At 38.7% G+C, this 25,745-nt stretch overlaps 1 protein-coding gene and 1 long non-coding RNA gene across 2 annotated transcripts; both read right to left on the bottom strand.

Annotated features, from left to right (window-relative positions):
• Nucleotides 1-4,727: 4,727 nt before the first annotated feature.
• LOC137970630 (uncharacterized) lies at nucleotides 4,728-5,961 on the bottom strand. Its single transcript, XR_011116835.1, has 2 exons — nucleotides 5,867-5,961; nucleotides 4,728-5,233 (listed from the first exon to the last, which is right to left on the bottom strand). It is a non-coding gene; the product is annotated as an uncharacterized lncRNA (long non-coding RNA).
• Nucleotides 5,962-16,657: 10,696 nt separating this feature from the next.
• On the bottom strand, nucleotides 16,658-25,745 carry LOC137970627 (collagen triple helix repeat-containing protein 1-like). Its single transcript, XM_068817154.1, has 5 exons — nucleotides 25,669-25,745; nucleotides 25,523-25,583; nucleotides 23,467-23,603; nucleotides 22,260-22,529; nucleotides 16,658-17,202 (listed from the first exon to the last, which is right to left on the bottom strand). Exons 3-5 carry the CDS (start codon nucleotides 23,563-23,565, stop codon nucleotides 16,852-16,854), a joined length of 720 nt encoding a protein of 239 aa, XP_068673255.1. The 5' UTR covers nucleotides 23,566-23,603; nucleotides 25,523-25,583; nucleotides 25,669-25,745; the 3' UTR covers nucleotides 16,658-16,851.

The raw sequence follows: 25,745 nt of genomic DNA on the forward strand, positions 1-25,745 counted from the left end.
AAAGTTTCCGTGATTTGAGACGACACTCAAGGCTTTGCCTTTCGTAGAAATGAAATGCGGCAGCAGAGTGGATTTGTTAATTTTATGGTGTGTTGATAAACCTTCCTACCGCGATAATCTGAGCCGATAACCAACTGTGACTCGATCTTCCGAAAACGAATTATACGAGTATATGCATAGTTTTATACTCTCTGTAATGCTACGATCAAGCCCTTTGATTCGATCATTAGAAATCGCTTATATTGATCTGCGTTTTCACCTTGCGGCTCTTTCCAATGATTGGCGTGATCTTGTCTCTCGGGTTGCAATAAGTGACATATGTCTTGGGCAGAAAAGCGGTTTTTGTTGAATACATTTATCTCATGTTGCTACGTACGTATATGTATTTACTTTGTAATGATTTGGAAATTTAATTTTAAGGCAGGAGGTAAAGCGAATTAACAACCGATTATCCATCAGTCAAAAGTTCGGAAAAATATTTACTCTCAAAAGTTAGGCTATGTAAAGCATTGTGTTGTATGTTTGTCACTCAAATGCGGATAATTGCACAGTGAACCACTGGAACGCAAGACTTTTTTCTTCTAGTGTTAATTTCTTTTACGACACTTACAAGGTCTATGTTGGGGGGAAGCCATACAAAATTCTACAGCCTTGCCCTTGTATTAAAAAAAATGTCTACAGCTAAACTGACCGAGGACTAAAGCTTTTTTAATTGGGGAAATGTGAGAAAATTAATTGCAAAGCAGACTGCTTCAAACGATGGTAAATCGAAAGGGAAAAGCCCCGAAATACCCGCATTAAAATATGAGTGGACAAACTAAGCCCCCATGTGAGTCTGAGAATGGAACCCGAGTCACAGTGGTCGAGAACGAATTCTCTCATCAAAGCACCAACCCTGCACTCCCGTAACAATTGGAAAAAAAAAGTAAACATAAACACGAACCTGACTGAACTACATCTCCCAAATCTATTAAACACGAGACAACTTCCACTGATACCAAACTGAGATGCGAAGCTTCATCGCCGACTTCAGATATCTCTTCCATTCCTTTTGTTCTTTGTCGTTGTACATCGTCTACTTCTTGCATAAGTCTAGCGAAGGTCGAGTCGATGGAGATTTCGTAAAAAACAATGAATATTTGGGTCTTTGAATCGTAACGTTTTAAGCCATAGTCAACCTGGTTGAAAATGTCCCTTAACTTGTCAATGATGAATATTTCGATTTCCATTTGACGACGCATTCGCGTTTTGCACCTTCAGTTCTTTTCTTGATCATATTTTCAGCCAGGGAAACCTTCAAAATTGGCACCCAAGGCCTCCAAAAAGGGCAAAAAAGTGAGAAAACTAAAGAACTTCAGTTGGAACTAAAAATTATTCATAAACACGAGCAGGTTAGAATTTCGTGCCTCTTTGGATACGTCGAAGGACCATTTATACTCGTTTTAGAGTGATAAAGACTGTGTGAATAGCAGTTTTGTAGGTGTCTCCTTTTCAGTTAACTTTCATTAAAAAAAGCGCTAAGATGTTTCAATCAGAAAGACGTATAGTTTTTTCGAGCGTGTCGCAATCGGATTTTAACATTTTAAGATGTCCAACATGAATATTATTCATTCTCATTTGTGAGCAAACGTATTTCCGCCTGCCGAAGGTAATTGCTACTTTTCGGCGAAGAGAATCAAAACCAAGAATGTGAAATACCCTTCGTTGTTTTCTATTTTAGACGTATTTAGTGGTAACGAAAAGACGGTGAAACCCGCGACGGAAAATTTTACGAGCGGCGAAGAGTACTTATCCCAATTCTTCTCGCGGCATGGCGACACACTCGCACGCGTGCAATTCCCGCCAATATTGCTGTACTCTCTCGTCAATGCTGCCCATCCACCGAGGATAATCCACAAAGAAAGCGCGCCAACTCAGTGTGGAATTAGCTTTTTTAAATACAAGCCAACATTTCATTGTGACACTTGAATTTTGTTTTGCAGTTGACAAGTAAACGTAAAATTGCGAAAAGCTATTAATTCATACAACTTTGTTTTGATTCAGACGTAACAATTTAAACACAGCGGTCAAACGTCTACGCATGCCCAAATGGATATTTTTTTTGCCAGCCGCGCGCCAATTTCCCGCGCAAAATTTTAAAGGAAAACATTGGAAACAACCGGTGTAACGCAAAATTTACGAAACAAAATTGAAACGTTCATAGAAATCTGTAAAAGGAAACAAGAGAACGTAAAAGGAAAACTTGAGACTTTCCAGACACAAAGTTTATTAAATTAGCAGTACTCTGTTGATTTACCATTTTGTTTTGAGCTTTACCAAAAAAGTTCTACGTCTTCAAAAACGGCGTCATGCTGCGAGCTGACAGTGTAGTATATTTTTATTTGTTATTGTTAATCATGCGATGCGTAACACCGGAAGCTGACGGCAAGCGGTGGGTAAACGAAGGGAAAACTCGTAAAGAAATTAAAAGAAAATTGCAGTTATTCGGCTTAGCTCAGACCAGCTGACAAAACATTGGCAAGGGCTGGAGGGATTCCGTCGGGATCGTGGATTTGTTTGCGGCACAGAAATGAAATCCATCGAAACAACAAACCTTAACCATGTTCCTGTCCTTCATACCTATCCCTGAACGGTTTTACCAGATATTCGAAAAGGATGGACAAAACTTACCAGATTAGAGACCTGGAATAAACTGGTATTGTAAATACAAACTTGAGGCCGACAAAAGCTTTATAGATCACGTTAAATACATTCCACGGAAAAGAAAGGACTCCAACAAACAGAAGGTAGAATACTTTTTAACTCTGACATTTTACGGATTATTTCTGTTAGCCCGTTGTACAAGTTAAAACATAAACAAATATATAAATAACGAGGAAAATGTCAGTTATCGGATGCAGAGGGCTCACGAGAAGAGGAACAGTGTCGTGAAAATACTGATCAATAGAGGCAAGTCTAGTTGTGTATATATCTATTTCTAACTGTGATATCCAATCGATCTTATTTGCTTACATTCCATTCACATGTTTAATCAAAAGTAAATCATAAGAACGATTAAATCGCTTTAATTTTTCAAGGCTCTTGCAAACTCTTTCCTTTACATATTTCATTTTTTCCAAATAAATTACAGTCAAACCAAGTGAAGCGTACCCCTTAAGATTGCATTAATGAAGTGATTATTTGAAACTTGAACCCGCTAGTCGATTCAAGAATGCAATAATGAATTGATTATTCGAATATTGAACTCGCTCGCTCGATCCAAGAATACGGCTAAATTCGCTAACGGCTTCCGTTTTCGAAAAATCAATTCACTGTTGCGACTAGTAGGTTTCAAACCTACTAGTCTTTTCTGGAATGCAATACTGAATTGATTTTTTGGAAACGGAACCCGTTAGCCGTATTCTTGGATCGAACGAGCGAGTTCAATATTCGAATAATCAATTCATTATTGCATTCTTGAAACGACTAGCGGGTTCAAGTTTCAAATAATCAGTTCATTAATGCAATCTTGAGGGGTACGCTTCACTTGGTTTGACTGTAAGCCAGTAATAATTATGTTAGTGGCCATCTGGATTAAATCAAACCAAGGCATGTTAGATATGTAGAAAGGAAAAGAGAAGGAAAACAGGTATTTTGCCCTCCTGTTTATTTACTAACAACTACTTCTAGCAAAAGTCAGAGTGTAAAACTGGAACTGTTGTTATTATAATTTATTATCATTATTTAAGAGCTTTCAATTGCAGAATTAATTGCAAGATTTCAGATGGCACTTGGTAGTCATTATAAAAATACCGGTAGTAGTTTGCCCTTGTAGGAAGTGACTGCCATGAGGAAGTCTACAGAGCTTCAAGTACCTGGATTGTTTAATGCTGTCTTTAAAACAATACTTCGGGAAGACTCCAGACTGTCAGAAGACAGAAGATACCTCCAAGAACAAAGAACAGTTGCCCTCCTTCACATAATAGCATATTTCAGGTGTGCACGAACATGAATTAATTTAAACCAATAAAAGAGTACATCTGAAAAATCTGAAATAAATTTTCATGTCTGCATATATCACAGATTACATGTCCTTTGCAAAAAGACTTGGGTCTCTACATGCATCAGCATGGCCTTTCAAGAGCTGGCCTGAACAATGGCCCCATCTTTGGTTTCTCAGTTGCACCACAAACTATTGACAGGCACAAAAGGAACTTACGGGAGCAGCATTCAGACTCACATGTTAGGGAGAGTGTATTCAATTACATTATAAAATAATATTAAGTGATGAATACGGAGCTAAAATAAGATTACTGTTTTCAAGATAGACAATTTAGAGTTTATTGCTCAAGGGAATTTGACTGTAATCTATGGAATATTAAAATAAATTACTTTTGTTTGCTTGTCAGTAACTTTATTAGTTCAACATCACATTGTGCAATATTTAGTTTGTCAATGGATTATTAATTTTCTTTTATTAGGAAGGTACATCTGTGGTGTTACTACTGGATGATTTCCATAACACCCAGACAGTTCGCATACCAGATACTCTAAAGTTGAGAAAGTGACGCATATGCAAAGGAAGGGACACTTTAATGTAAAGGTGGTATCACAAAAAGTCACCTGTAAGAAATTTTCACCAAAGGTCTTAAAAACCATCACAAGTCATTTTTTAGTCCTCTTGCTGCACAATGCCAACAACTGAGGGCATACAATAAACAGAAGCAAATCAAACAGTTCAGGTGAAGTATGAATAATAATATATTATTTATTTCCTTTCTTGAGCCCTTCATTTTAATCATATCTGTAGTGAGTCTAAAATTAAGAGACATTTCAACAAAAAAAAAAAAAAATAATAATAATAATAACAACAACTACAAAAGAATAATAATAATGTTGAAAATAATAGTAATAAAAATTATTCCTTTGTTTGCTATACAATCTGCTGCCTTGTGCTGTATTGGTCATTTTCGGGAATGAGAAGGTTACACAAATTTAACAATTGTGGAGCATAATACAGAGAACAGTGCAGATGTACATTTCAGTATCTTGAAATCCAGAAATCTGGTAATAAATTAGCATGTTCACTGTAATGTGCTACATTGCATCCTATTTTATCCCTGAAAGCAGTTCCACGTGACCATCTGGTTTGTTGCTCAAGATGGAAAACTGTTTGTCCTGACAGTCACTTCCATTCCCCTCATGGTTCCATAGTTGCTAGGTCTGACATACCAGGAAGAGAAGCTAAGCAGTTCTGGCAAAAAGTAAACAAGAAATCTTCTCTTACATTTGTAATATTTCTGTGACTAAAGACCAGTTATTTTGCATGTACAGTGTAGAGTACAGAACGAATTTCAAAAGAAGATAAATTAACATTACTTAAAACTTCTTACAAAAAGAAGAACGGCGAAGTTCTTGTGTGGAACAGATAAGAGAACATCTCTGGAAATAACAGGTACTTCAAAACAAAAAACAATACAACTACACAGAAGCATTACACTGACTTAAACAAAATAAAACACGATAGTTCGAAAGAACTTTGCTTTACTTAAAATGAAAAAAATAGGAGAGCATTCAGTATTTCTACATGCTTATGCACTTAACTCAAGAATTGTACGTAAGCTTGAAGCATGATATGAATGATGTAATATTTACACAGATCACGACAAGAACACGGCATTTCACCTTTCTTTACGTGTAACTTACAATGATTTCCAATGCTGTGCCTTCTCGTGCATGAGTGCCTTAGTATAATTTATAGACCTTTAATACCAAATCGAATACATCGTACGATCAGCTGTCATTGCTTTAGTTTGATGTACTGTTTGACATCACTTAGAACATGAGGCTACTGTATGTCTCAATAAAAGAATATGTACAGACTTACTCGCTTGTGTGATCGTTTTTTACTCCTGTAAGGCGACTTGAGTGTCACAACTTCAGCCCACAAACTCCCACCGCCATTTTGGCAGCCTTTCCGCCACTCCACCGCTCGCACATGCGCAGACGTTTGACCGCTGTGTTAACAATTTATGCAATGATGACGTATTACTTGCTAGGGTCTTAAGTCCTAAAAAGAGAATATGAAGTCATGAAAAAAGTCAAAGCCTACAACTCTCATTCTTCGTCCATGGTAACTTAAGATAAAATCACTTTTTCATCACAAAGACCACTTGTATGAATTATCGCTCTCAAATGTCAAAAGTCATATAGAAAGCAAGCTTCTGGGACTGTGACTATTTCTACATTGCAAAGACTAAACGAAGATTAAATGACAGAAAAACTGAACACTTTAACACAAGCGGTGAAAGATCACCATTCAGCTATCGCCGACCATATCACAACGACTGGACACAACATCGAATAGGACAATTTTGATATTGCATCGGGAAAAACATGTTATCGTTGTAAAATAAAAGAAGCATTGTATGTCCAGGAGCTAAAACCCTCTATGAATTCAAACGTTAGCACTGAGAAGTTGTTACTATATTAATAACAATCAACAAGTGTCAATGCTTTCTTGCTATTTTAAGATCGTTTTTAATACAGTACCTAGATCTGTGGGATATTTCATGTAACTTACATGATGTAAGATATTCGGGGCTAGTTGACATGAGGGGTAAATGGAGAGCGTGCGGATATTCGATGAGTTTAGTTCAAACGTCCACTGAATTCTACAACTGGCAACGAGGATGCTTTCTAGGGTGTAAATAACGTTCGTGACAGAAAATGAATTTGAGAGATTTGGATATTGGGGGAATTCAACCATTTCATGCCAATAGTGATCCGAGTAGTGTGGGCACTGAGTGGAAGCGATGGCTTCATAGTTTTGAACTGTACTTGGGGGGAAAAGGTTTCATTATTATTCCCGACAAAGATGATAACAAAGTGCAAAGGTGATCATTGCTTCTTCATTGCGTTGGACCAGATATACAAGATATTTATAATGTTCTGCGTGATACAGGGGGTGCAAAGGAGTATCAGAATGACGATCATGCGTTAACTCCACACTTCGTCGCATGATCACTCAAGTGAACACTCCACACGAGCCACATTTATTCAGAGAAATGGTGCAAGGGGAAGATGAAGCAATTGACCAGTTTGCAGTACGACTGCGGCGGAAAGCACAGCAGTTCGATTGTGGAGATCAAATGGAAGCTTAGATCCAGGATCAAATTATCTCAAAGTGTCGTTCCAGACACTCACACTTCAAAACTCACAAGAAATTACCTGGAATTGTGAGGCAGTCAAAAGGTCGACCTAGAGTGTGAGTCTACCAAGGGGATCAGTAAATCGAGTCAATGATAGAATTCCCGGACGGAATGGTCGAGATAATGCGCCGCAAGGAGGGGTCGAGTGTTATCATTGTGGTAGGCGTGGTCGTTTTGCCAAAGATCCCCAGTGTCCGGCCAGGAAAAAAAACGTGCTCCAAATGTTCTCAGCCGGGGCAGTTTTCAAATTTAAGCAAAATCAAATTTACAAAAGTTTCGAGTAGATCCCGGGTTCGGTACATGCAGCCTCAAGATTGTCAGGAGGAAGAAGACGAGTATGTCTTTGCAGTCATTGGAGGGAGGATCACAGTATACATTAGGGGTATCCCAGTGAAAATGATCATTGATTCTGGAGCAGGTGCAAATGTCATTAGTACAGCATTGTGGGAGCTATTGAAGAAGCAACATATTGCGTGTCACGAAAGGATGCAAAGAAGCTGCATGCTTATGGTGCAGTTACACCTCTTGAAGTCATAGGAACGTTTATAGCAAATCTGACAGTAGGCAGCAAATGTGTTTCAGCTGAATTTACCGTTATCAAAGGGTAAAAAGAACCACTACTAGGAAGAGAATCAGCCATTGAGCTGGGAGTCCTAAAATTACAAGGCCCGTTGAATCTTGTGGCAGATTACAGTGAGATAACCAGAAGATACAAGGATATATTTACAGGAATAGGAAAGTTCAAGGACTTTCAACTGAAACTTTATATCGATCAGCAGATCCAGCCAGTTGCACAACCTTTGAGGCGGCCTGCATTTAGCTTAAAGGAAAAGATCGAGAGAAAACGTGACGCATGATTAAAGGTAGACATCATTAAAAAGGTTGATGGCTTAACTTCCATGGGATTTTGGGGTTGTACCTAAGCCAAATCATGTGAGGTTATGTATGGACCTGTCAGAAGTTTCATGTGTATCTTTATGGGTTGGATATTGAACTGTGGACGGACCACAAACCTGTGGAGTTCATTTACTCAGCGCGGTCTAGGCCCTCTGCGAGAATTGGGCGACAGGTGTTGCCGTTACAACCATATTCATTCTCTGTGAAGTATTTGCCAGGGTCAATGAACAATGAAGATACGTTGACACGCCTCACGAAGACTGAAAAACCACAGCCTAGGAATATAGCAGAAGAATACATCAGATTCGAAGCCAACACAGCGGTGCCACGAGCGATGACTACAGAAGAAATAGAAGAAGAGTCTACAGTAGATAAAGAATTGAAAGAGGTAAGACAGATCATTAATTAAGACTTCTAGGATTAATAAAAATGTATGTATGGATGCGGACCTCGCTGCGCTCGGTCCATACTGCCACGACCTCGGGCCAATATTCCCCAGTACGGCCCTCGCGCTCGTTTAGTAAGAAGTTAGCAATGCGCTTGTTTAGCCTCATGTTTGTCACCGCAGTTTGCGTTCTATTTCTGATCAAGCTAATTACTCTTGGGACTGTATCATGCTTTAGTGGACTGGATATCCATTGTTTTAATTCAAATAGCCCCCCAAAATGAACTGTATTGTGGGATTTGCGAAAATAGCGAATTATCATTAATTTGGAAGATTGAAAGCTGGATATGGATTATGGGGAAAACATAATTTACTTTTTAAATTTGGACATACACGTAGGACCTGGAACTTGGAAATGTTGTTTGACCCGTCACCTAACCACTCGACCACCACACCGCTAGCAATATTTTCAACACTATTTGATAATGCTGTATTATCACTCGGCAACAAACAATATTAAACACTGCAAAAGGTCTGTTACCAAATTTCACGAGAAAGCGAAACATTTTAAAATCAAAGCTTGCGCGTACGCCTTATTAATCAAGCTTAGGCCTAATTACCCTTTAGCAATGATATTTATTAAATGGGAGACTTAAGAAATTTATTGTCTAGAGGAAATAAATGGATTTACGCCGAGTGTGACATGCTTAGTTAGTTATTTCCCATGTTGCAGTTTCGGCATTCCTGACATCCGGGATTTTCTCTAGATCATAAACCATTTGTGCAAGCTAGGCGGAGGCTGATTCAACAGAGTCAAATCAATTTTCCCTCCCCACCCTTCCTATTTTTACTTTCTTGTGGGTGGCGTGTGTGCCCTCACCTTTGCTGGGATCGTGTCTTCTATATTTGGGTATTTCCTAGGTTACCATGCTGATTTTCAATAAACGGCCTAGCCCATCAGGGCTTGGCCAAATATCCCAAACATATGTGGTATCATTTGTGTCCCACCAAACGGAGCTCGCTCAGAGAAATGCTTTGCCAGCAATATCCATCAGACTGTATGGAACATGAAGCGTGAATAAAAACATTTTTTTAAAGAGCGCAATGTCTTGATCTTCAGTGGTAAAGCGGAAAGAAGAAGTTCCCATAGAGTTGAAACTCCGGGTTCCAATCCAATCCACTGATATGATTTTATTTTCCTTCTTTTCTCTGCTACCACAAGTCCTGGGGTACAGTGTCCTAAATTGACGATAATGGTAAATTCAAAGCAAATTACGAATTAACGATAATTGTTAATTTGGAGAAGAGATGGCGTTGTTTTCTTGCAGGTAATTTTTGGATCCATTCCCTGCGCGGTCAGAAAACTGCCTGCAGTTTGTCCACGATGAAGCCAGGATGGAGAATGTGTTCGATACCGGCTTGACTTCACAACCTACTTTCATCGCAATTCTCAATGAGCGATCCCTTTGAAATAATTGTTTCACAATTAAGTGAAGTACGATCATCCGAGTGAATGTCGTCCTGAGAGGAACTGTTTTAGTCATTGTCACCCCAAACTAAGGACTACACTCACCCGAACGATCGTACTTCACTTAATTATGATATAACTCCTGGGTTTAAACCCATTACGAAAGAATAATTTGTCAACCCAGTATCAAACCGGCCCTTTCCCGAAGTTCAACAGCCGCTTTTTCCAACTTCTTAGGCTCTATAAAAATCGACTTCCAAGGAAAGAATTTATAAACCAAATATGTTTTGGACAGTTCTTTAGAATTACAGTCGCCAAAAGTTTCTCGTCATCGATATCGCACAGTTTTCTGCGCCACGGAATTTCAATTCCCGTTCATCATTAAAGAAAATGCCTTGAACCATTTCTGGACTAGAAGGAAGGAAAAAGCAAACTATGGGTGTGTTATATATTAGCGGTCAACTTAGAATCAACTCAATTTTTATTAATAACTGACTAACGACTGCCATTAGTTTAAAAGGAAACTCCACTGACTTAACACCACACAACGTAATTATTCAGTTACAATCAAAATTGTTTGAGCTTTTTTCAATGAAAGCGTTTGCATCCGAAATAAATAAATAGATAAATTTCCACTCTACGCCAATCGATCACTGAACATTTTGTGTGCAACTCCTCTCTGTGTGACAACTCGTGAACCCCTTCATGTTCAATGACAGAAAATCATGATCAAAGACTGAAGCAACGCTTGCTAGTAATTTTTTCCTGTATTCACGACCGCTAAACCTCTATTTGGAGCCGTTGTTTTTTTCCTTGCAGGAGGATCCCTAAGATTTTCCGCTGTCCTCAAATGAGCTCTCCGGCCCATCAAAGATCATTTAGTGCTCACAAAATATCAGAAGTGAGACAACACAAATTCAAGGAGAACTTGTTTTGGCAAAAGTACAGATGGTGGCGATTTGTAGCATTTTAAAGTCCAAGCTCGATGCAAAAATAGACGCTCTAAATTCCGATTATAGAGTCCGATAACATTTAATTTGATCAATTTATCATGGCATATTTCACTATCACTTTTACTCTACCTTCTTCCCAATCATTTTGTTCCTTCAAAAGCTTCCCCCCCCAAAAATGTTGTCATCATGGAGCATCGAAACGGTTTCTGTAATTAGCAGTGGGTGCACAACGTTAAAAGATTAAATCCTATCAGAAAGGCAACGTCACAGTTTAATATCTGTACATTAAACTATTGTAGAGTAATGAAGGGTGTCTTCAAGGCCTTGGTTGTTGCCATGGCAACTGTATGGCACTGCATTAAGATCCTTTAAAACTCACTTTTCAATAAATATCTCTAAAACCAATTTGATTACAATTTCAAATTCATTATCGTAATAAGTAATATATGGAAAAAATATCTGATACAACTTAAGCTACTTATTGAAAAGATGTAAGAAAAATGTTAAGATAAGAGTTCCACCGGATAATTTTCTTTGAATTTTCTTTTGAGAATGCAAAATGACGAATCTTGATTGTATATCAAAAGTCAGGGAACGTCACCTACTTTCCGGTTTTCGCCATTTTAGCTAAAAGAAAAGGAAAGGAACTTTATTTCACTGCCTAGTCGTTCTAGCGCTGGACCACTAATTGAAGACACTGTAAACTGAAATTGACAATAAACGCAAATCAAGTCAAATGTTGGTTTTTGAGGCAAGGGGAAAACCGGATTATCCGGAGACAAACCTCTCGGTGAAGAGTTGTGAACCAACAAACTCAACCCACATATGACGCCGAGGCTAGGAGTCAAACCCGGGTCTCATCGTTGGGAGACAAGTGCTCTCACCACCGCGCCATCCCTGCACTCCACATAGCAATCCTTTTTTTTTCGCGCGGGTAATTTGCTTGCGTGTTTCTTGGAATCCATTCCCCGCTCGGTCAGAAAACGCTTTGAAGTGGATAACTGCCTATGGTTTGTCCAACTCAGGCAATTGTCTCTTATAGACGAATGAGACACTATATATTCATTTCATTTGTCTCCTATAAATACCTGAAAAATCTAGGTGGCTTTAACGGGATCCCTTTATTTACCGTTCTCGAGACCTCGGGCAAGGTTTTTTCCCCTAAGGACGGACCTCCATTCCGGTAAATAAAGTATATGTCATTCCAGACACGGCTGATGTTGAAGTTGAGAAGAAGAGTAAGGGGACACTTCGTGACGCTTGCATCAAATTATGTGCATTTCTAGACATATCTTAAAGTTTCTCGTTATTGACATCGGTTTTCTATGCCACAGTCTGATTTCCGGATTTTCAATTCCTCTTCATTATTAAAAAGTGCCTAAAATCATTTCTGGACTGGGAGGAGGGAAAACGCAAACTATGGGTGTGTTTATGGTCAACTTTGAATCAACTCAATATTTCTGTTTTTAACCGATAGCGCAGAGAAATTCCTGGTACGTTTGCTAACAAAGAACTGAAAAGCTGACAAATTAATAACCGAAACATTCAGCTGATAATAAAATTTTTGGTTGCCATGTCTATTAACATTTCGTGTTCAGCTGTAGTGTTAAACAAGCTCCGCATTAATCGCTTTGTTAGTCAACTCAACTCCCTGCCAGTTTTTGATTCCTTCAATTTTATCCTCGTGCAACAAATATAATGGAGGTCAAAAGTCGATTTTACTACACCAAGAGAGGATGAGGTGAGAAAATATATCCGCCTTATATGGTATCTTTCAATGATAATTTTTCAAGGGATCTACTTTTAGCTTGTGGTCATACTGAGCGGCTATTTTTAGAAAAAAAAACACCTGATTTATCAGTTCTAATGACGTGGTGATACTTAAAGGCTGGTTTTCACTAGCGACGGAGTCGGATTTTAAGCTCGACGGAATCATAGTCAGAAGAATCAGAACGTTTCCATTTTCTTCCGACACCGATTGACTCCGTGTCGCTTATGCTCCAGTGTAAACTAGATTGTTGGAGTCGGAAGCAAAAGTGGAAGAACCAACCAATCACAATGACTGGAATCGAGCATCGTGATTGGTTTATTCTTCCGCTTCTACTTGCAACTCCGAAAATGCATCATTTCAGCTCCCAGAAATCGGTAATAAATCACTATACTATTATTTCTATTATCATTTTATTATGATTATTAGTTGCGCTAATATCGTTATGCAAAGCATTTGGAAAAAATGAAATTCCAGAAAAGATAAAAATAAGGGATCACCAAACAAACCCTGAAGTGTAAGTTTTAGCCACAACAAATCCCTCTAAATTTGAAGAAAGGTCGGAATCAAAGGTTTTACTTCGAATAGTTTTCCTTTTCTCTCTGTGGCAAATACTCAATTGCTTGATCTATCCAAAATTATTTATTCAAATGAAGAAATTTAATTCTCCTAAGCAGATTAACACATCTGTTTACTTCACGAGAAATGTCCTCTTCCAGAAAATGACGTGCACATGTGTTTTGCACATTAAAACTGAACTTTCTTGAGCGACTGTTTACCAACGATATAGACTTGTCTTCCATGCTATCAAAAAAGCAATTTGATTCTAATCATAATCAGGTCATAATCTTTGCCATTGTTCACGTTCCATGCGCATTCCATCCAGTTTTTAATGACGTTAGCATGACGTCAATACTTTTAAGGCCTAATGTCACTCTTAAGAATTTATTAACTTTGGAACAAAATGTTATTAGATTTAGAACTTCATTACCAGAAAGAGAGTAGTGCTTGAATGCGAAAGCCAAACACTAGAAGCTAAATATTTTGAGCAAGAGCCGATACCTTGAACCATTTCTGGACTAGAAGGAAGGAAAAAGCAAACTATGGGTGTGTTATATATTAGCGCGGTCAACTTAGAATCAACTCAATTTTTATTAATAACTGACTAACGGCTGCCATCAGTTTAAAGGGAAACTCCACTAAAACACAAACTTTAAGATAAACTTAACACCACACAACGTAATTATTCAGTTACAATCAAAATTGTTTGAACTTTTTTCAATGAAAGCGTTTGTATCCGAAATAAATAAATAGGTAAATTTCCATTCTACGCCAATCGATCACTGAACATTTTGTGTGCAACTCCTCTCTGTTTGACAACTCGTGAACTCCTTCATGTTCAATGACAGAAAATCATGATAATAGAAGCAACGCTTGCTGGCAATATTTTCCTGTATTCACGACCGCTAAACCTCAATTTTGAGCCGTTTGTTTTTTCCTTGAGAATCCCTAAGATTTTCTGCTGTCCTCAAATGAGCTCTCCGGCCCATCAAAGATCATTCAGTGCTCACAACAAAGTGAGACAACACAAATTCAAGGAGAACTTGTTTTGGCAAAAGTACAAATGGTGGCGATTTGTAGCATTTTAAAGTCCAAGCTCGATGGAAAAATAGACGCTCTAAATTCTGATTATAGAGTCCGATAACATTTAATTTGATCGATTTATCATGGCATATTTCACTATCACTTTTACTTTATCTTCTTCCCAATCATTTTGTTGCTTTCAAACCTTTTCCCCCCAAAAATGTTGTCATCATGGAGGATCGAAACGGTTTCTGCAATTAGCAGTGGGTGCACAACGTTAAAAGATTAAATCCTATCAGAAAGGCAACGTCACAGTTTAATATCTGTACATTAAACTATTGTAGGGTAATTAAGGGTATCTTCAAGGCCTTGGGTGTTGCCATGGCAACTGTATGGCACTGCATTAAGATCCTTTAAAACTCACTTTTCAATAAATATCTCTAAAACCAATTTGATAGCAATTTCAAATTCATTAGCGTAATAAGTAATATGTGGAAAAAATATCTGGTACAACTTAAGCTACTTATTGAAAAGATGTATAAGATAAGAGTTCACCGGATAATTTTCTTTGAAATTTCTTTTGAGAATGCGAAATGACGAATCTTGATTGTATATAAAAAATCAGGGAACGTCACCTACTTTCCGGTTTTCGCGATTTTAGCTAAAAGGAAAGGTAAGGAACTTTATCACTGCCTAGTCTTTCTAGGGCTGGAGGAGGACTAATTCAAGACACTGTAAACTGAAATTGACAAACGCAAATCAAGTCAAATGTTGGTTTTTTAGGCAAGGGGAAAAACCTCTCGATGCAGAGTAGTGAACCAATAAACTCAACCCACATATGACGTCGAGGCTAGGAGTCGAACCCGGGTCTCATTGGTGGGAGACAAGTGCTCTCACCACCGCGCCATCCCTGCACACCACATAGCGAGCCTTTTTTTCGCGCGGGTAATTTGCTTGCGTGTTTCTTGGAATTCATTCCCCGCTCGGTCAGAAAACGCTTTGAAGTAAATAACTGCCTATGGTTTGTCCTACTCAGGATCTAGTATATAGTTGTAGTTCGGGTCATGAGAAGTTATCCTCCAACTTATCACGATAATTTAAGCAATTGTCTCTTATAACCGAATAACGTATATGTCATCCCGGAAGCGCGGGTGATGTTAAAGTGAAGAGCAAGGGGACACTTCGTGACGCTCACGGCATGCTGCAATCGTCGTGCATCAAATTATGTGCATTTCTAGACATATCTTAAAGTTTTTCGTTATTGAATATCGGTTTTCTATGCCACAGTCTGAATTCCGGATTTTCAATTGCTCTTCATTATTAAAAAGTGCCTTAAATCATTTCTGGACTGGGAGGACGGAAAATGCAAACTATGGGTGTGTTAGTGGTCAACTTTGAATCAACTCAATATTTCTGTTTTTAACCGATAGCGCAGAGAAATTCCTGGTGCGTTTGCTAACAAAGAACTGAAAATCTGACAAGTTAATAACCGAAACATTCAGCTGATAATGGGAATTTTTGGGTTGCCATGTTTATTAACATTTCGTGTTCAGCTGTAGTGTTAAACAAGCTCCGCATTAATTGCTCTTCCAGTCAGCTCACTACCTGCCAGTTTTTGTGATTCCTTCAATTTTATCCTCGTGCAACAAATATAATGGAGGTCAAAAGTCGATTTTACTACACCAAGAGAGGATGAGGTAAGAAAACATATCCGCCTTATATGGTATCTTCCAATGATAACTTTTCAAGCGATTTACTTTTAGCGTGTGGTCATACTGAGCAGCTATTTTAAGAAAAGAAAAACCACCTGATTTCTCAGTTGTAATGACGCGGTGAAACGTAAAGGCTGGTTTTCACTAGCGACGGAGTCGGAGTTTAAGCTCGACGGAATCAGAGTCAGAAGAATCAGAACGTTTCAATTTTCTTCCGACACCGGTTATGACTCGGTCGCTTATGCTCCAGTGAAAACTAGATTGTTGGAGTCGGAAGCAGAAGTGAAAGAACCAACCAATCACAATGATTGGAATCAAGCTTCGGGACTGGTTTATTCTTCCTCTTCTGCTTGCAACTCCGACAATGCAGTTTTCACTGGATCGTAAGCGACGGAATAATAAGGGGAATCGGTATTCTGCTTCCGACTCCCACAGTTTGATTTTCACTAACATCGTATCGCTCTGCGCTTCTGATTACGACCCCGACTCCGACTCCGTCGCTTGTGAAAACCAGCCTTAAGACTTGGCGATTTTGCTGTTCTGCATGAAGTGACAAAAATGGCCTTTGTGGTAGATATCACATTTTTTGACGAATCTCCAAACTTTGACTTTGAGAAGAGTGGGAAAAGCTCTCCTGACTACACATTGTGAAAAAATCAATATGAAGAAAAACATACACAGAAATTCAAGAGAACAAGAATCATACTCAGAGGAAACTTTAATTTGTAATCCGGCTTTTTATTCAGCAGAATTTTATTCCAATCAAAAGCAGCCCCAATATACGAAGGTGGCCGTTATCCACGATGATATTAATGTATACTTATTTAACTATAGATTTAAATGATTTATGTCCCTTTACAGAGCTTTTGCCGGACTGAAGCTTTTTGTTGATATCTAAGCTTGAGGTTTAGGAACTTCCTCAACAAAGATTCGGGACACTGCATTCCAACCTGTCTCGGCATCAGCATTTCCATAGCTAGGACAATTGCCGACCCAGAATCCCACTCGCACCTTTCCCTTGTGAATGTTGTTGCAGTGCCCTTCAATATGGCGGACGCGGAGAGGTTCTTGACCCGCCAAGCGTAAGTACACAACACCATCAATAGGGAGGGGAGCCGAGCATTCAGCACCGTTGAAAGTGAAGTACCAGCGTTTACAGCAATTAGTGCAGCCATAAACTCGCAAAGTACCAGTCCAGGCCACATGAAGAGCTGTATCAGAGAAGTTCTTGGTGAACACGCAATCCTGTGTAATAAAAATCGTCTTATATTAAATGTGTGAGCGGCCATAAAATTAGAGATAATTTCAGCTTCGACAATCGGTAGTCGGTAATAAATCACTATACTATTTTGGGCTAATATAGTCAAGCAAAGCATTAAGAAAAAACATAGGCGTACGGGCACCTTTGGACTTGAAGGGGGGGGGGGGGGGGGGGGGTGGAGCGGTTACTTTCTTGCCCGAAAAAAATTACGCATTGCCCGAAAGCGTGAGGTTTGAAATCGGGAGGCAATCGCAAACGTTCACCATTTTCGCATCTAATGAAACTGCTATCATTGGAAAAACAGTTTAATTGAGAGCTTGCATACTCAATTCTATCAACAGTCTTAATGTAATCTAAAACGTATTAAAAGAAAAAAAAAGTTCTTCCTTCCATGGCGTTTTCCGAAAATGTCAATCATCTTGTCCATACAGTTGATAATGACTTGATTTCCGTAGGCGCACTCAATACAGATGATAGCGAGGCTATTGAGTCTATGCTGCCCTATGGTGTTACGAAGGTAAGTCTTCAACCGCTGCAGCCCGCTGAACGAACGTTCTGCTGAGTACGACGTTGCGGGAATGTCGGCCAAAATGGACAGCAGTCAAACCGTGACATCATCTCGTATTATGTGATACACGAGGCACTGAGCTGTGCAGACGTGTATTTTGTGCTCCGATCACAATTCACTAATTCTCTTTATCCTAAACCTACATATTCTGGAAACCTTCCAGTATGACGGGTACTGAAAAACTACGAAAGGAAAATCAAGCTTTGCGTAATGAAATCGAAGAACTAAAGAACAAACTGCAGAATGTTTCTGACGACTTGTCAAAGAATCAACATGGCCTACACGGTGAACGGGAATTGTCACCAGGTAAAGCGCATTCAATTGAATTCATATCAGGCCAATATGACGACTTCATCCGCTTTAAAGAGGAAGCTGAGAAACAAATTCAGGAGCTCATCTCAAGAGTTAATGAGATAAGGGACTTATCCATCAAAGCTCAAAATGGCTAAAATTACACCTGTGTTCAAGGGTGATGATGATACAGACGCAAACAACTATAGACCCATTTCTTTACTTTCAAATTATATAGAAAAACATGATCTTTTGAATTCCTTACAATACCGTTTTCATAAGGGGCATTCTACCCAACATGCAATACTTGATATCGTAAACGATATACAGTCAAACATGAATCAGCGTCTGTTATCTTGTGGAGTATTCATTGATCTTTAAAGAGCTTTCGATACCGTCGATCACGACGTCTTGCTTGATAAGCTTAATCACTATGGCTTTTGTGGAATAATTAACAGTTGGTTCTCCTCATATCTCAAAAATCGCACCCAAACAACGCAAGTAGATCATTATATATCAGATAAAGCCATTGTTGGATGTAGAGTTCCTCAAGGATCAGTTCTTGGGTCATTGCTTTTCTTGCTATATGTCAATGACATCCACAGATGCTCAAATAAATTAAGGTTTTACCTCTTTGCAGATGACACTAACATTCTCTATGCGGACAAAAATTTGAAAGATCTGGAAACAACAGTCAATAATCAACTTAAAAACCTCATAACTGGCTAACAGCCAATAAACTAACTCTAAATATAAAAAAATCCAACTTTGTAATATTTCATCCTTACCAAAAGCGACTTGCTCATCAACCAAAACTTTGCATGTTTGATAATGAAAAGAATAAATATGTTCGTCTCGAGTCTAATTTATATAAAATATCTGGGCGTTTTTCACTGATCAGAATCTTTCTCCAGTTGGAAATACCACATTGATTCTATTGTCACAAAAATTAGTAAAAACGTTGGGCTGATTGCAAAGCTACGCCACTCTATAACTCGAAAGTCACTAGTTCATCCTTATCTAACCTACGGTCTTGCTGCCTGGGGCCAGGCATGCAAGACTTATCTTAATAAAATTTTAATTCTTCGGAAAAGGGCTCTTCGCTTATTGTACTTCACAGACTGGCATGAACATACAATTCCTTTATTTCTTGAAGCAAACGTGCTACCAATAACTTTTCTTTATTATGAATCGGTATCAACTTTAATGTATGATATCAATAATGGTAAAACTCCAACAAACATGTTAAATTTATTTCAGAAAACGGCCTTTTAAACTTCGTTTAGTATCTCCTATGTACTGTAGATGGTATCTGTTACATTGAATCATATACGTAAACAGAATGTACACTGACGACCTCATTGACGAGAAGACAAAACAATACCTCATACAATCTAACGTAAAACCAATCTCGTACCCAGAGTCCTCGGGCTTCTTGGCCAGCGGGTGAGCGCCCGGAGAGACTCTGGGATAATCGATTTGAACTATATTTTTGATTGGCCGATTGCGTAGCAATGGCAGTCCGACAGGAAGTCGGTAAGTAATTCGGAAGCCCCAGAATTTGGAGGGACATTCAAAATCTAAAACTAGTTTCAGTGCTGTTTGATTTTTTCTTCCTCAGAAATATATAAATCACAAAAATAATAAAACGACGAGGTTTGAACTATGTCTTATAACGCACGGGAATTTTCTCACGCTGCTAAAAAGTGATTACTGTTGCTGTTGCAAAAGTACCGTGGGAAACATTATATCCGTCTCTTTGAGGAGAAATCCGTGGAATAAGGTCTTGTCGAAGCATTCAGAATTACGGAAACATCAAATTGTAGAAGAAGAGGACATTTGAGTCGTTTCCACAAAAAATTTGTCGATCGTGTTGCTTGCACGATGGCATTCTCATTGCATTCTGAACGATGGAATGTACGCTGAAACACCAAAAATACACTCACCGAAAGTGTCAGAGGTTTCATCTTCATTTGCTCTTACAGCAAGCGAATGATCATTTCTCCAGTTTCATAGTGTGTAAGGCTAAAATTCTTGTTTCTCGAACACTTTCAACCCGCCATTTCTACTGTTAACGGTTTTCTCTTTTCTGCTTCCGTTTAAACTCAACCATACGTCATAAGACCGGAACCCACGTTTTCTGGGAAAATGGAGTCGATTATCCCAGAGTCTCTCCGGGCGCTCACCCGCTGGCCAAAAAGCCCGAGGACTCTGGGTACGAGATTGACGTAAAACCAGGACGTTTTTACAATAGTCATCCCACTGAACGCATATCCCACTTTGTTGACCATCATCTTCAACCTCTTGTCCACAAACTACCTTCTTATGTTAAAGACACTTATGATTTTCTCAATAAACTCCTTACCATTGGCAAATTACCCTCTAATTCATTATTAGTAACACTTGACGTCTCATTTTTATACACCAATATTCCACATAATGAAGGTATTAATGCTTGTGATTATTTTTTACGCACTGATCCTTACAACACCATCATCCCTACTGGCACTATTTACGACCTCATCCGCGTGATTCTCACCATGAATAACTTCATTTTTAATGATAGCCACTACCTTCAATAGCCCACTCTTTTGCTAAGCTTTTTTGGGTATTTCGAAAAAAATGCTTTAAGGACGCCTCATTTCAACCCCATACTTGGTTGAGATACATCAATGAGAATTTTATGATCTGGACTGAAAGTCCCGAAAACCTAAAAATGTTCATCGACTATATCTCATTAGCATTAACCCTACCATAAAATTCACCAGCTCACACTCTCCGACCGATGATCCTTTCCTTAACGTTAACGTCTCACTTACTAGGGACGGAAGCATAAATACAGACCTATACACGAAACCTACGGACAATCACCTACATTTACTTTATTCTTCTCGTCATCCTCTACACACAAAAAAGCCATCCCTTAATTTTAGCCTAGCACTCCGCCTACGACGAATTTGTTCTACAGACGAAACGTTCAAGATTTGCACTACTGAACTAACGACATACCTTATGAAACGAGGTTACAAACGCGACTTTGTTACTAAACAAATACAACGCTCCGCGGATATTTCCAGCATACATACCCTACAAGCTAAACAGATAAACAAACCTGAACGCATACCTTTCATAACGACCTATAATCCATCACTTCGATCCTTCCAGCTTTAACGTAATAAAAAAAAACACTACAATCTACTTCTTTCCTCTGACCGCTGCAAAACTGCTTCCCTACATGTACCAGTTGTGGCTTTCAGACGATCCCCTAACCTTCGAGAAGTGCTGGTAACAGCTAAACTGTCCCCTAATGTAACTCATTCTAATTCCGCACTTCCTTCCGGTTCTTTTCGCTGTGGCAAAAACTGCGCTACCTGTCCTCACATTTTCCACGGACTAACCAACTACACATTCTTCTCTACTGGCGAAACACGCTCTATTAATTCCCACATAACTTACGAAACTAAAAACCTTATCTACATGATTCAATGTAACATATGACATCTACAGTACATAGGAGAAACTAAACGACGTTTAAAGACCGTTTTAATGAACACCGCCGTACTTTAGATAACGCTAACACCAAATCCAAAGCTACTACAGTCGCAGAACATTTCCTCAGTCACATCTCCCTACAACATTTATAAGGACATTCATCTAATTCCTTAAAGAAAAAATATTTTCCAACTCGATCCGTAAGGCCAGGGAAGCTTTTTTAATTTCAAAAGGCAAGGCAATTGATCCTAACGGTCTTAATATCCCCGAAGAAACGTATTAGATTTCAGTTTATTATTTAGAGTCACTTCCATTATTTTTCCGTTACTCTTAGTATTTGAATTCAAATTTGTTGTAACTACCATATTTTATCACATTTTTCCAGTATTAGGTCAACATCCATTTACCATATATATGTACATAGAAGCAATCCAATGTAAAATCTCATTGTACTTGAAGAAGGCTGGTTTGGCCAGCCGGAATACAGTACACCACTAAAATCAAATCTACGTTGTATGGGCTGTTCCTCAAAATATTTAGCTTCTCAACTTGCAATTACGCCGATCAACTCAAGCCACTGATCCAACGCACACCGACAGGAAGATTGTCCACGGTTGCTTGCTTCAAAACTCTCAAACACTAGAGCCTGCTTACAGACTAATGGTTTGTGTATTCCGTTGCCCAGCTCACCTTAATCAGGCCATTATCTCTGCCATCTTCCTTTTTCCAGGCGCACTCCTTCCAGTTCTTGAAGGGCATCACACCTGAAGCTCCACTTGCCTCAGTCTCTCCTCGCTCTCCTTTTTGACCAGGAGGACCCTGGACACCACCCGCTCCAGTTTGTCCCTGATCCCCTTTTAACCCGTCACGGCCGTCCCGTCCATCTCGGCCTGGGAATCCTGGGGATCCAGGCTTGCCATGCATGCCGGGAATACCACAACGGCAAATCGACGAGGATTGCTGGATGGAAAAGCAAACAAAACTTACTGATATCTTTATCTATATGTTGATTGATTACTCTTAAAATTGTAAGCACATTAGCTTGACGTTACAGCTGAAGAAACCTTTCCATTTAAGAATAAAATACAAACAGCGGTGATGAACATTTTTAAAAAAATGGAGTTTATATTAACTTGATGTGTGTGTACTGAATAAAAGAAACATTGTATAATTATCCAAGAGCTAAATCCCACCATAAATTCAAACGTTAGCAGTTTGAAAGCCAATGCAAGCGTGTTTGAACTTAATTTTTTTCTGGTACAAAAGCCTTAATTGGAAAAAGTTTGAACAATTTGGATTGTACACATTATGTTCTGTGGTTTAAAGTTGTCTTCTTGTTTTTAATTAGTGGAGGTTCCCTTTTAAATTAACTATTCTTTTAAAGTACGGCCCGTGAAGTAGATGTTTTGCAAAGAGGAGTGCGTAGATTAAAGGACTTTTAGCACTTTGTCTTGTACGACCGTAACAAACAAAAGATACGTAGTTCAGGACATCTAAATCAGTACTACAGTAAAGGCATTTATAAAAAAAAGACCAAGTCTTTGAGTTTGAGATCTAGAGAAAGTGGAAGTAAGTTTAGCATGGCTGTGTGACGTCGGCAAAACATTTCTTGTAGTACACTGGGAAAGCTTCAGGATTTTAACACGATAAGAACGATGAGAACGAAGGCGAGAAGGAACGCACGATATACTGAACTTGCTGTTATCCGAACTATTCTTTTTTTATTGGCTGCACTGGTTGTCAGAGAATGTCCACGCCCCACAATCCAGCTGAGAAACTTAAATTGGCATTTAATTCAGCTATGACAAGCCTTGAGATAAAATGACATTATGATCATGTCATAATGTTTGTTTTTATTTCATTCAAAATGGTTTAGTTGGTATAATTATTCGCTTACGTTGTCATTGCAAGACGGGTCACCAGTATTGTTATCCCCCGCTGCAAAACTCTTATACGGAAGTGACATGAAAAGTAGCGTCAGCAAGATCCAAGACATTTTGATGAGAATAGAGGTTATTTCTTCTGTCTGATATTCTGTGGGAAAAGAGCAAATTGAAGTAAGATCCAAATAGACGTTTTGCATTACCCGCATCTGCAATGGTTGCGATAATTTCAATTTTCCCATGTTTTTTTCCCTTTGAGAGTATAGCGATATAGTGTTATGTAAAAAAAAAAAAAAAAAAAAAAGGAAATGCTTTGTTTATTGTGGAAGTTCACTTGGCCATCAAGCTGTTCACAATCACACCATTTTGTAATAACCTAAAAGAAACAATTCAAACTTAACAGAAACATGATTAACAACCCCAACTGGTAGAAGGCTATAGGTATCCATCCCCTTGTTGTTCTTAAGCCCAAACCTTAAGTAGACCTTCATATGCATGTACCGGACCAAAGTGGTAGAAGACAAAAGAACCAATTCAATGTCATTCTGATTAGGCGTTGTTGATTAGGTATTGTTATGTTCTCTTTATTCTTTTGTTCATTCAATTTGGCAATCCAAACATTCAATTCGGCAATTCAGACATTCAATACGTCATTGTTTGTCTGAATTTAACAACTGCGAGTTTAAATTGCAAAAGAGAATGCTCGAATTGAAGGATTGGACTTAAGAACAACAAGTTTGAATTTTGGTGGGGATGGATACCCAAAGGAGGCAATCAGTAGACTATTTACAAGGCGTGGTAGACTTGAACCTAAAACAACCGGAAACAAATCCATACAAGAGGTTAGAACGGGATTTTCAACCGCTTCTGGTTCTGATCTAACATTAACAAGACGCCTATTAGGGCGTATCCGTGGGATGCGCAAAAACAGTTAACACAAATTGTCCAGTTACAGTGAATTTCAGTTATAGGTAAGCTTCGGAAAATGGCGAGAGATTACCAGAAAGATAAATCTGTAATTTAATTTGAAGTTGTTTGTTGTAAAAACTCTTATTATTAATGTTACGAAATTTGTGAATGCAAACAACCAAGCCCTATTGGGGGTTATCAGGATACGGGATATTTAGGTAACAAATTATAGGGGTACGGGATATTTGGGGGGGGGGAGAATTGAAGAGATACGGGATATTTTAACAAAAAGGCACGCAGGCACGCATTGCCTACGTGTCGTAGTCCAATAACTTGACAGTGTTTTTTTTCCATAACTGTCAACTGAGCTGAGTTCTATTTTCCAGGAGATTCAAGTTGTCTTTGCGTAATATGTAGCTCTAATAAAGGGTTTATAGTCTTTCCGAAAGTGCACTTTATTTATCAATATTAATTAATAGGCGCCGTCGTTAATTAGCCTATCAAAGGCTTTCAAATGTGTGTTTATTTTTTTAATCTTACAAGTAAGCTATATATATTGAAAGACGTATGGAAGAAGAAATTGCGAAATCTCTCGCCAACAATGAAAGAATACGATGTGTTTCGACAGGAAGTCAGCTGACTTCAGGTGTAATCATTGATCGAGGAGTAAAAGCTCCTAAAGCTCAACTTGCCGTGAAAATGAATGTGAACTGGAGTAGATTTGCTGTCTGAACATCAAAGCACGCGCGGTGCTTGTGTTTGATCAGGTGTTACACGCTAGCAGCGGGACACGGACACCATTTCTGTATGACGTAATCGAAAACCTTCGCAGAGTTCTTAATCTGGCAGCGACGCGCATGCACCGTTTATTTTTAGGTTAATTTTATCAAGTGTCTGACTCTCACAAGAACCTTGTCGGCTAGTCATAAGTCTTACATGTTAAATCATGATCCTTCGCATTAGGAAAACGATAAATTGCAGTTTCGGTAGTCCACGAGAATTATCCACGTGATACTTCCCTTACGTTATGCAAACACTATCGATTCCTTGGTTCTGAAGGAAACGACAAGCAAGGCTGTTTCGAGAAAAAGACCATGTTGTAACTGAGGTGAGTTAGAGCTCTTTAGGAACACTGAAAACAAGAGATATAAAACGTCATACCTGAGACTACCCGTGAGTGTACGTTTCCTTAATTTTCGTACCTTCTCGATCAAACAAATCACTGTAGAGAAAAAGACGATGTTATAACTGAGGTGAGCTAGAGCTCTTTAGGAACACTGAAAAACAAGAGATACAAAACGTCATACCTGAGACTACCTGTGAGTGTACGTTTCCTTAATCTTCGTACCTTCTCAATCAAACAAATCACTGTAGAAGATCCGAC

This window comes from Montipora foliosa, chromosome 9 (assembly GCF_036669935.1).
Source record: "Montipora foliosa isolate CH-2021 chromosome 9, ASM3666993v2, whole genome shotgun sequence".
Classification (NCBI taxonomy): Eukaryota; Metazoa; Cnidaria; class Anthozoa; order Scleractinia; family Acroporidae; genus Montipora; species Montipora foliosa.

Excerpts from the sequence above, each read along its gene's own strand:
- LOC137970627 (XM_068817154.1), bottom strand. The coding sequence starts at position 23,565 with ATGTCTTGGATCTTGCTGACGCTACTTTTCATGTCACTTCCGTATAAG. Across the intron at positions 22,530-23,466 it reads ACCCGTCTTGCAATGACAAC|CAATCCTCGTCGATTTGCCG; the intron begins GTAAGCGAATAA and ends TTTTCCATCCAG. Across the intron at positions 17,203-22,259 it reads GAGATAATGGCCTGATTAAG|GATTGCGTGTTCACCAAGAA; the intron begins GTGAGCTGGGCA and ends TTTATTACACAG.